At 39.1% G+C, this 13,097-nt stretch overlaps 1 protein-coding gene across 1 annotated transcript; it reads right to left on the minus strand.

Annotated features, from left to right (window-relative positions):
- Positions 1 to 4,221: 4,221 nt before the first annotated feature.
- On the minus strand, positions 4,222 to 7,962 carry pax4 (paired box 4). The gene is made up of 8 exons (XM_062518387.1): positions 7,390 to 7,962; positions 7,122 to 7,252; positions 6,670 to 6,885; positions 6,517 to 6,586; positions 6,264 to 6,413; positions 5,881 to 5,963; positions 5,725 to 5,797; positions 4,222 to 5,236 (listed from the first exon to the last, which is right to left on the minus strand). Exons 1-8 carry the CDS (start codon positions 7,421 to 7,423, stop codon positions 4,989 to 4,991), a joined length of 1,005 nt encoding a protein of 334 aa, XP_062374371.1. The 5' UTR covers positions 7,424 to 7,962; the 3' UTR covers positions 4,222 to 4,988.
- Between the last annotated feature and the right edge of the window lie 5,135 nt (positions 7,963 to 13,097).

Below are 13,097 nucleotides of genomic sequence, written 5' to 3' on the forward strand. Positions count from 1 at the left end.
ATGCACCCACAGACACTTCTACAGACTTTAATCAATAAATAGATGTGTTTTAACTCCATTTTGGCATCCTGGTATATTTGGACGTTACAATTGGCTCCTCAGTGTAGTTGGTAAAAGAGGTGGTGCCAATGCGGTTGGATTACATGTTCAACAAATTACCCTCATGGTATCACATGTTCATTAAAACGCTATGCATTTTAATCTCACGAGTTAGCCTGGACCATACATGACCAAAGTTGTATGAAATAGACCACTTATAAGTGCATCATTGGCACAGATTGTACGCAGTATAGTTTTTTTAAGGTTTGCCTAAAATTGCACAGCGCCTGCTTTAGAGGCCACTGTTCCCACCTAGTTTGACCTATAATCAAATACTTGACCTCTCTGGAAAGCTAAGACACAGAGGCTTCAGTAGAGACAATCAGAATACATGTGTGATGTACTGACACAGGGCCACAGAGGCTAGAATATAGTTTTTTCTTCCTGACAGAGCATCTCTGAACTGACCACATACAGTATCAGCCCTCTAAGTCATATAGAATTACCTAGAAACACAACTGAGCCCTGGCACCAGGTCTTGTAAAAATGGGTACAAAAGTAGATCAATATAACATGAAATATGAGTGCTGTAGACCATTATTTGCTAAGGTATGCTCATGCATTTTTAAAAAATCCCCTATGTAAACTCCCCATAGGAAATGCATACTGACAATCAAATACTCACTGCACATGAACCCCTTTGTGTAGAAGCATAATCTTGGTCTCAAGTGCTCCCTCTACTAGCACGACCCCAGGCAGTTGGGTTGGCCCCTTGAGCCGTGGATCTGCCCAAGGTTTCTTCCTGAACAAGGGAGTTTTTCCTTGCCCCTGTTGCTCCTGGGTGTCCCTTGGTGCTCCCCAACCAATATTTGTATAGTATCTATTTATTTATGTTTTCATTCTAATTTATTTCTGGACACTTGAGCACAATGAATCTCATTACAGAAACTATTAGACTCACAGACTCTTCTACATTTTGTGTGTTGTTTGCCATAGAGGCAGCCTCTGCTGTGACTGCATGGTCAAGATGCAGTGTATCGTTTATGTACTTGCAATGACAAAAAAGAGCACTGAGATTCGTGCAGGTCAACATTCTTGTATTGCTCACAATGTAAACTCTTGTCACCAAGGGCCTGATTAACGACCAATGTACACTCAATTGCTATAGCCTGTAGTCTGCCATTTCTGTAGTTTGTTCACATAAATGCAAATTGAACTCCATTTGGGAGTATAGTGTACAGTAGCCCCAGCAGTGTTGTGCATGAACGAGTTCAAAAGAACGTGTTCATTGAACACGCTCATTTTTCTGTGAACGCTGAACTGAACGCAACACATTTGTAAATAATGAATTTGAACGTGAATTCGCTCAGATTTTGGGAAATGAGCGACGAACGTCACTGTTGATGTCCAATTAAACGTTACGGAATTGATTTTGTCCTGAGAAGTCGAGTGACACTATCTGCTGGCAATTTAGAAACAGTATGTCGTTGTCACACTCACTGCCCACGGTCGCCACTCCTAAACTACAGCTTTGCACTACCTTATTACATTACCCATGATCACGTTACGCATGATGCATTGTACACAGAACCGCTGCTAGGCCTATATGAATGCAATCGCGGAAAGATTCTGCACTTGTCAGTGATGATAGAGGGATGCATAACGTGTTCAAAGAGCCCTACAGTATGTCACTGAACAGTTCCATCGCTGCAGGTAATGCAGCAAGGCAGCCTCCTCCATACTCCCGGTGTAAAAACTACACTCTTGTGCCGTCAGGCATGCACAGCTAACGCATTTATTATTAATTATTAATAAATGCGCGGCCGCATTTATTAGGCGTCGGTATCTGCCATAGACCTAAAAGAAATGTATCTGCCCAGCGAAATAAAGCCCAATTTACGGACATTCTCAATTAGATGAGAACAACAGGTGGCTGTAGCCTATATTCCGTCAGAAACAGATTTTCATTCAAATGAACTGAATTTGAACTAGTTCAAAATTAAAAATGGTGAACTATGAACGTGAACAGTTCACTTTGCACGTGTGTGAACTGAACTTTGAACTAGTTACTGAAGAGTGTGAACGTGCACAACACTGAGCCCCAGATGGGCAGTATGGCTTGTAAATCTTATTCGATGGTGCATAGCATTCCCTGTGTTCAATTTAGGTCTTATAGATCTAGATTTCTTAAAGTATATGTACAGTAGGCCTATGTATGTTTTTACCAAGTGTAAGGTACATTTATGTGCAAAACTAACATCCACAAATGTACTGTATGTATGGTCACAGAAAAATGGATAAGCCCATCTACAAAAGGTTGCCTTCATTTTGAACAGGACCATCCTTTGTGGGCTATACCTACACACTGCCATGGTATAACCAGACTTCATAGTGCCCCTTTTTATTAAATGAATAGATTTGGCAGAGGGAAGTTTGGCAATTCCTCTTCATTGCTGTGGCCATTTTATACCATTCCTGTAGCATGCAGGCATTGCACACATGCTCATACGAAAATAATCTCCCGCAAGTTTACTTCTATGTATAGATGCTTTAAATAGGCTTTGGCAAAGTCATCTTAAACTGATAGGCAGGTATTTCTGTTCTGAAGACTTTGGGAGCTTTTAATGAACTTTATAGCTGACCTTAAATCCCTTGAGTGTCGCCCATTAATGATCTTCATGACCAACTGCATTGTAACAAGAGGACCTGACCTACTCATACCATTCCAGAGTTAGTTTTGTGAAGGAATCTGGGACTTGAGACTGGGAAATGCACTCTACATCTGTAGAAAAAATGGAGGAAGGTCACTGTAGCTTTATTAATTATTTTGTTGTCTGTCTTTGAAATAATTGGAACAACTTCGGAAACGTTTGGCAGGGACACTCAAGTTCCCATACATTTATCTCAGACATGTTTCCTAAAGAAACGTTATCCCAACAATTTGCATAGCCCTTACTGTCTCACTTCAATAGACGGTAGGCTGTTTTGCAGCAAGGGGGTTTTCTAACCATATTAAAGCAACACGGTGCTGTAATTCCCCTTTTCATCAATTTTCAACATACAGTATAGTGGGTAACCATTTAGCACAAAGGGGGTAATTTATTAGTCTAAAATCAATAGAAAAAGGTTCATGCTCCAACCCGCAACAACAACTTTGCATAGTGCCATTTTGGGTGCACATCAGTATTGTTAGAGACACAATTTAATTCTCTGTATTTTAAGTCAATGTCAACATTAGTTTAAAGCTGATAGTTCCAGGGGGAAAACAAGTTGACGGGTTCATTCATAACACATTCATAACAGCTGTCATGAACTGCACATGAAGCATTCATGACTGATTCATGAAACATGACTCAACATTCATATCAACACTTTCATGAATGTGGAAGACAAAACGACGAAAACTTGTCAAAATAAAAGTCCAACAATCTAGTAATCCATATACAGGGTATTATGAATCCTCTTCAGCGTTTGTAAACATCTCATGAATATTTTATGAAGTCTACTTCTAATGTCACTTTACTATACAAGTTGTGAAGTATTCATCATACTGGGAAGTGAACTACTGACCATCTGTGGACCTCTGAATGGTTGGACATTCCTGTTTTATATAGGCTATCTATACAGTATTGGTGTAGACAATTATGCATTCGTCAGAGGTTACCATCATAAAACAAACAGACAAACAAAAAACAAAATTCTCCTGGACACTGGACTTCCCTGTTGACTAAGATGTGACATGATCAGGTTGGCTAAAACAAAAAGACAGCAATGCTGCTTTGCGATTGTTGGACTTTTATTTTGACAAGTTTTTGACGTTTTGTCTTCCACATTCATGAAAGGGTTGGTATGAATGTTGAGTCATGTTTCATGAAACAGTCATGAATGCTTCATGTGCAGTTCATGACAGCTGTTAGGAATGTGTTATGAACGAACCCGTCAAGTAAAGTGTTACCGTAAATGTTAATGTTTTTAATTTTATGCATCTATTGGCGACTTTGTCACCTTTAAAAATCAAAGAAGAAGAATCAAAGAAGAATCAAACGTATGAGAATTTTTTTGAAACGGAATATTTTTGCAACTACAAACATACTGATACTGTAGCCTATATTGAATGTGCTGTTGCTGTACAGTATGAGTGTAGCATATATAGTAATATACAGTATACAGTATACAGTACTGTACAGTCAAAGGCAAAGTCAAATTTATTTGTATAGCACAGTATCATACACAGTGGTCATTCAAAGCGCTAAATTAAATAGAATGCATTTTATAAAACACATTAAAAAGTAAAAACATGTAACTAAAACAGGAATACAGGAATAAAATGTGAATAAAACAAGATTAATTAAAAGCTAATAGAAAATAAATGGAGTTTTAGTTTCTTTTTAAAAGAGGTTACAGTTAGGGCAGATTTCATTTCTCTTGGTAATTTGTTCCAACAGAATCTGTGATCTTAATGCATAATGCCTGAATGCCATGTCCCCCTGTTTAGACCTGACCAGTGTTGGGAAGGTTACTTTAGAAATGTAATGTGTTACAGTTACAAGTTACCCTGTTTAAAGTGTAATAGTAGTGTAACTATTTGAATTACTTTATCTGAGTAACGTAACTAATTACTTTTTGATTACTTTTCAGATTTTTTTAATGATATAATATAGTCCCCAAATCCATGCGAAGATTTCGGCCTTGGTCTCCAGGCTGCCGAGCAGTTCTGTACAAGCGACCAAGGCAGCATGGGCATTCCCAGGCTATATTCAGCCCCTTTTAATACATGTCATGAATTAGCACATTTTTTATGAGGATAATATAATGATAATCACCACAAGGTCAGACTTCAAGCCAAATGTAAAATCAATCTGAGTTGACACATACAGATAGGTCACAGCCTTTTTTCCCTTTATCATAACACGTTTACAGGCAGGCATGTAGGCCTACGCTGATGGCCATTAATGAAATGAGCCAAAGGGAGTCTGTTCATTTTGAGGATGCCCTAATGAAAATGTTGGCTGAAAAGATTGACAGTGGGCCCAACACAATATGGTACTACTCTCTGGATAGTTGTGAGTCAATGAGAAAGTAGGTATTTCAGAAGGATGAAACTGGAAATATTTACTGTCTATATGAGAAGACAATCTGTTATGGTGGTGGTGAGTCTGGGATTGAGTTGTCTTGTCATCATGTTGTGATGCAGATCCTTCGGACAGATTAAAGAATGATGACATACATTTATCAAAAATATATTTCTCAAAAATTACAGTTAAACTGAGCAGTCTAAGCTTAACTTTTCCTTCTTCACATACAGTACATGTAAACAATGAATAAGATAATTGTATTTACGGTAATAACGTAAGCATGTACAGTATAGATTGATATAAACTTAATATTTGATTCCCCACCCTTTCAGCCGTTGTGCATGCACCAATTTTTAAACAGAAATTCCTTATTTCGCCTGGCAGTTATACTCATGGGACTCTCAGTAGAAAGCACTATATTCAATGGTGTCATTACATTTTCATGCAACACTTGAGTGAGATGTATAGTTTTATATGATATGATTTTTTAGCTATGCCTAAACTGTTTCCTGTCTTAGAACATTATCATCAAAGAATCTCAAATACATCTGAGTAAACTCACACATGTGTATTACAAATGCAGTATATCTTATGGGAGTCTACTACATACCATGGGATGTACAGTTGTTTTGTTTGGTCTGACTTTCCCGTCTCAATTTGGCTCTTCTATTTGAGAACCACACCTGTTTAACAGAAAGAATCCCTCCATTAGAAGCCTGGTGTATTGCTGTGGTAATGTAACCTTTCAAATTATACATGATATTACCTTTACAATGTCCTCTGGTACACTGATTTGTACCGCTAGTCTTTCACAAGCTAACATATCAGGATAGTGATTTTGATGGAATTCTATTCCATGGGTGGAGAGAGAGAGAGATGAGACCAATAAGTTCAATCATAATGCACAAATATGAATCAAAATAAGACACTGCTGACTGACATCTCATCAAATATTGCAAAGGAGACCATCAGAAGTTCAAAATACTTCAAATCATATACAGAATAACAGAAATAACTTGTTCTCATTATTGCCAATGGTAAAAAACTGATAAATAAGTCACAAACTCATGTTTTCCAATACAAATAACTATCCACAATAAACAACATATGCACTGTGCAGAGTCATAGTGAGAAAAGAAGTCTGACAACCTTGTTCGAGAGTCTCTGTCTGTTCAGGGCTGAAATTGGTTCTATTCCGTTGTGGGGTACTGCTTGGATGATGGTTAGATGTCTGGAGAACAGCCAACTGCTCTGTCCCAGATACCCCACTCCCCTGACCTGGTACAGCATTCACAATTTCTGCAAGAAACACACACACACACACACACAGTGCAGGAGGACTTGAAAATACTCTGAAATACTGAACTATTAATTACTTTATCTTCAAGACTGTGATATTCACCTGCATAGATGCCATTTGAGGCAAACGTGTCGGTCTTCATCTTTCTCAGAATTCTATTTATGGAGGAAACCTAAAAGGCAAAGGCACCACTGAAATGTGCAGTTCTCTTTTTCCCCATATGCTTCTTTCTTTCTAGTCTAGTCTTTAACTTACACTTGGGATTTTCTCAGCTTCATATGCTCTTGCTGCCAGAAGTCTTTGGCGAATTTCCCAAGCAAAGATGTTTGGATTTGCATACTTGTGTTGAATAATTGTTGATATTACATCAGGTGTGAGCCTCCGAGGTCTACTTCCTCCAATAGCCTTTGGGCAGAGCATCCCAGTTTTCTTGTATCGGTTGAGTATCTTGCTAATACAACCACTGGATACCTACAAAAATGTAAATATATAACACATTACACACTTAAACAGGACATGAACCTAAAGCAAATGTGGATACTTTGAAATATATAGATAAACAAATATTATGTGAATGGTCAACATGGTGAGAAAGCATAGGGTAACCATTTATAATGTTTAGACATTATTTCTTACTTAATTGGTCTTAACACCCATAGTCTTAACAACACTGAAACATCATGCACTGGTATTTGGCTAAAGTGTACCTTTAGAATCTGGGAGATCTGAGAAGGTCTCACACCCTCTGATGCCAGTTCAATCATCATCTTGCGCTTGTAAGCAGGTAGTGGTCGGCCGTTTAGAAACACGCCACCCAGCTGATTGATGCAGTTGTTTCCTGCAGCAAAAACGACAAGACAAACATGTGAAAGATGCATTTACGCGCACGCACCATGAAATATTGGTATGATGAATGAATGAATGAATGAATGAATGAATGAATGAATGAATGAATGAATGAATGAACAATGTTACCTTCGTTTGTCGGATCCATGTCAGTGCAGCACATGATTGTGCCACGTACCCAAGATTAATACAGTGAATGACCTCGTTCGTTAAATACAAGTACTCATAAAGAACGTTACTGTAAATCACCCTTTTTAAAAACGTTCTGAAAAACTCTCAAAATGCTAACTTAATTCCTAGAAACGGACAATGAAGAATCCTCCCCATGAACCCGTGCGCAACGCAAAATAAGAGTTCACTAGCGTCTCCATTCAGCCACTGAGCGCGAGATTTGTGATATATGCTGGGGCAGCACGCTCTTATCTGGCTGACGCTTTGTCAGATATGGGAAAAGTAAATATTGGATGCAATCTTTTACAGACCTGTTCCTGATGACTGGATTAGACTAGTATCTTTACCTACAGCCACACAAGCATCTTCCTCACTATGTGGAGGAACAATACGCCTGCTGTTATAAACCACACTGCCACTTATGGTGACATTTTCTAAACAGACAGAAGTAGTCAGTGATTAGGTTGGACTGACTTCTTTTTCTGATCGTGGCATTGTGGACTTGCTATCTCTCTCTCTCTCTGGAGGAGCGTCTTTCTCCTTAAAACGTAGAGTTAGAATTCAGCTAAAGGTCACTGATCAAGTATAATTGTCATTCATTTTCCTAATTTATCCCAACAAAATCCTTAAGAATACCCAACACATAATGGCCTTACTAAGCACTGAGATAAAGAGCATAGCCTGTGACAGGTCATGGGTTTGTAATGAGCCTACCTATTTGGGGTCAGCTGTATGCCCCCAGTGAATAATTATGTGATAATCTAACAAAGTATAAGCCTCCTGTGCAATGATATTCTGAAACATAGAATTAAATCATAGGTAGCATGGTCCTGACGCTAGAGTTGCGTGGTCACGTGACTACAGCATCATTTCTGATAGTGGCGTTGCATGCGAATTAGATGCTTTCTTTTTTAAACAAACATTTGAAAATCTGTTCCACAGTCAACTGCCATATGGTAAAGTGCTTCTGATAAATCATAAATCGATAACTTTGTCCTTTTATTGCATATTCTTTCAAGCATGAGTAAATAGAGGCGGAGAGCAAAATATCAGGCCCAATTGGGATATATTTATAAAATAAAGAGTCCAAAAAGACCTCGCAGATGTCCCTTGTCTGGCCTGTAGATAAAATGTGTTGTAAACGTTATATTTAAATATTTGAAGAGCAAATATTAGCGAATGAGAATATACACAGGCCTCGTCTTTCTGACTGTTTAATGACTAATTGGGGATCATTAGGTAGGTCCACACAGATCGAAGTACTGTAGAAATATAGGATGGTTTTTAAAATGCCATATGGTCCAAATTATATATTAACCACAGGTTACCAGATAATAATATTTTCATCGTTGGGGGCTTTGTATGTAGAGGACAAACATTCTGAACACCATTATCTCCTTGCCGACGGACGAAATAGGTAAATAAAGTATTTATTCACAAGAACATAGTGTCCACGTAGTAGAGAATGTACTTTATGACTCACTTTATTAGTCGGAACATAAGTTAATAAAAGCAACCACTGACTGTAAGAGAAATAGCCGGGCACACCTGGTGCGCAAAAGCCCGAGGGACTTCTAATGACTGTTCAGCGTCTTTGTCTTGTGGGAAATGTGGGATCTGTACACACAGACAGTAATGCAAATGCATTAAAAGCATTTGTTTTATGAGAGCTGCGTTTGAATTTGCGATTTTTGAAGCATGAAATGAAACAAAGGACCAGTATATTTTTCGCGTAAATGGGTACCTAAATCTACCCAAAGCGCACAAGGACACAATTCGATATCCGTGATTAAAACGACCGTTTCCTGAGTAAAACCATAGCCTACAGTGCCAAAATAAACCGTTTTACGTTTCAATCAACAAAATGATGATGGGCATTTCCAAACAATTTCCCCCAAAACTGCGCTAATTGTCCATCGTTCTCATGGCCCCAGGAGAGCTTCGTTAGAACTCTTGGCTAACCACCCAACACGGTCACCTTAGGACACCAACTAAGGAAGGAAGCAAAGCAATAGAATAATCACTCATATAGACCACCATAATCATCAAGCTAATATATTTCTCAAACAACACCATACGCGCACTTAAAGTAGCCCACCCTTTACATTTTTTTAGGCATAGATGCGACTTATGCGTTAAATTCATTCCAGGGACAAAGGGCGAGAAGAGTAATCCCACCTTTGCGCATTTACCTATAGCTACAATAACAACTTCACGTGTTCTCTCTTTTGAACTAATGTCTCATTAAGCAAAATCGTAATCGTGTTTTAAACTGGGGCATAATGGGTTAATTTCTGTCAAAATTAAAAATCAAGGCTTGAAGTAAATAAGAGCAAATTTCTTCTTGAACTTGACTTCTGCGTCAAGTTCAAAATATTTTTTGCAATCCTATCTGTAGCTGTTACTGAAATGAGTAAAAGGGAAGATATCCATTCCTAGTTAAAACTAAGACAGCAGCCTAACATGTTCTATGCAAGCATACATTCCAACACTCCCATTCCTATTCCTAGTAAATGGCGTCATCTAGTGATTAGAGTCCTTAACATCACTTTGAGAGTTTCTCAAATTCCTATTTCTTTATATAAAAATGCGTGTTCAACAAATTATTTTGAAGCATGTTCAGTTTTTTTTTTTTTTTTTTTTACAAATACGAAATGCCACACAGGTTGAGGGCTTAGAGTGCAATTTTGTGATGTTTTGGCATATTATTGACAGCCATTGTTTTGTTTTTCTTGATGTTGGTTAAAGGCAGTTCTTCTCCTGAGCTTGTCGGCAACTCAGTCATACGAGGTAAGGTGGATTATGCATTCCAACATGTTACAATATAGAAAGTATGTTATGCTTACGGGGAGGCTACACCGGATACGTTACGGCTGCGTTACGTTACGTTAAGTCTGGTTAAGTCAAAGCCACATCTGACGTAACAATTAGATTCCACTATAATCAATGGAACTGGCTACACCAGTTGCGGCAGCGCTAAGTCATGCCGCATCGAAGCCGTAGAAATAGACTTGTCTTCTATTTTTTTTCTTTTGACGTAAGGAGCCTATGCGCAGTCATTGTATAGAAACACTTGGCCTATCTGAAGAGGATCTGTGTATTGTATTGATGGGGTGCGATTTCTCAAAAAAAAAAAAAAAATAACAGAAGGGGGATGTTTAAAAAAAAAAAAAAAAACTATCAACAGGCCTAATTCTTTAGCGTTAACAGGTCCTACAACACTTCGAAAAGTTGAACATTCATAGTTAATGTAAGGACATGAACCATTTAATTGTCTGCGATGGCCACACCTGCGATGTGGGAGATAGCCTAAATGTTTCAGTCGACCCACTAATGAGGATCACGCGAACAGGGCAGAGGAATTAGGGCTAACGGACAGTAATGTACCATAAAACCTAATCGATTACTATCACATCATGTCAAAATAATTCCGCTTATTGGACTAAGTAGGCTAAACAGCTTACTTTGATGTCGGACTTTGTGTGGCCTTCTTTTGTCCACATCTCTGCGAAACTCTGAGCAGGGAACAAGCGCACGTTAACAGACTATTTAGTGGACACGTTCATTCTGTTTTACTCATCAGAGGATTTGATTTATGGCACTATGTTGGTAGTCTGCTGTTGACATGGGGAGCGATAGACAGACATAGCCTAATTTGGACAAAACAGAGTATAGGCCTATTAACCTCCGTTGCTCAGCCAAATGCAATTAACAGGTAGATAGCCGCGCTTCACCGACGGCAATGAGTTGTTAACAGACATGACCCTAGACGTAGGCAATAGCCCAGCAGCAATCTATCCACAATAACACATATTTGAAGTACCATTCATGATGTCAAATATTGAAGTTGTGGGAAGTTTACATAGCTTTGTGAAACTGTAGGCTAAGTTATTCGTCCCCCATGCTGTTTCATTTGCTACCATGGGAAAATGAAACAAAACGCACGTTGGACTTCTCAAATAGCCCTATAACTCAAGAACGGTTTTGTTCAGAGCTGTAAATGCAACTGTATTTGACGGAGGACAGATGTAGGTTGCTAGTGACAAAATATTCACTTTTGGTGTTGTACCCTACCCTACGATATCTTTGTAGGCTAAATTACGTTTAGGCTTAAATAAAAAGTGTTTCATCGTCCCAGTTCTCCCCACTTTGCGGAGATTGTCTCCTTGGACTCCGTGGCATTATAGGCCTATTCTCGAAACTCTCAGAAGCAAAGGCTATGTCTGAGACGTCAGCAGGAAGAGTTTTTTTTTTTTATTATTTTAATTCTGACAAGTTTGTCATCCCTAACAAACACAATGCACTCGTCTTCGTCTGATGGCCCGCTTAAGTGGTTCGGCGCAGCACATATGCCTACCATACGTGCATGGGGATGCTCGCTAATGCTGAGACTGCCGACAGTTCGGTTCAGGTGAAAGTTAGTGCCAGCAATGTAAGCTTTATGTGTAAGATAAGTGGCGCCTGCAGGCGTACGACCGTATACGCACTGTGCGTACCATGAGACTACTCATCAAGGAGAGAAAATTACCCTTGTGCGCGTGTATTCACATCACATTGGCCTACCATGACTTCCCAGCTATGTCTAGTAGGCCTATCCCATTAGCTGCATCGCATCAGGCTATTTACAATTTTCCATATGAAGTTAGTCAACATGTTATCAAAATTAGCTTAATGCAGAGCTACTGTATATCCACGAGCACATATTTTGTTTGAGCAGGAGAGATTACGCACGCAGGTGCGCAACTAGGCTGCTTGTTGTTTTCTTTTACTCGGCTATCTATGGTTATCAGCACACAATGTGAACCTAAATCACTAACTCAATAGTCATCATGGATATCGCAAGTTCTTTTAAGCAACGAAAAGAGAGAGAATGGAAGATGGAGGCAGCAATTGGCTGGAGGAGTTATTCCAGATGGGCAATAAGGTAGACAATTTGTGTGCTTGTCGGAACGTTAGCATTACAACTGTTTAAAACCAGACGTTAACGGTAGGCTACGCTAGAACAAAACTAAATGTAACTTAGCAGTAACTTAGTGTAACGTTGTCCAAATGAGTAGATCACTGTTAGACGTTTTTGTTGTATTATTGCATGTGGATTGGTGTGCGTACCATAGCATTCATTCCTGCAGACGCCCCTTTGTAAGCTCTGTCACAACCTGCCTGTTATTTCAATTGTTTTGAAATAATTGACAAGTCCCCCGAGGATGAAATTCATTCAGCAGAGGTAGAGGTGTAGGCCCCTCACCCTGGTTGTATTTATTATGTAGGCTATGTAAACTATGAATCAGTGGAAAGCCGGTGCACTGAGCTGAAAAACGGCAAATCCAAAACACACTTCTTGCTCTTGACTTATCGCTGAACGTACGCAGCCAGTGTAGCCAGTCGATAAGTAACAATACGCTTCTAGAACGCGACGTAACGTAACGCATCAAGTGTAGCCCAAGTGTTAGTGTCAGTAAGTCACGTGATTTGTATAGTCGTATTATAGGACTACTAGGCTACAGCAAATAGCCTACTGACTGTATGCTGACGTGTCGTACCTCTCCAAGTACCGGATGCTACTATTACAATTTCTCTACGTCATGAGGTAATGAGCCTATTTAACTTAGCGTGTGTCTTTGATGACCCCGGAAGAGTAATAGTTTGACGTGTACATTCAACGCATG

The sequence above is a fragment of the Sardina pilchardus genome, chromosome 17 (assembly GCF_963854185.1).
Source record: "Sardina pilchardus chromosome 17, fSarPil1.1, whole genome shotgun sequence".
Lineage (NCBI taxonomy): Eukaryota > Metazoa > Chordata > Actinopteri > Clupeiformes > Clupeidae > Sardina > Sardina pilchardus.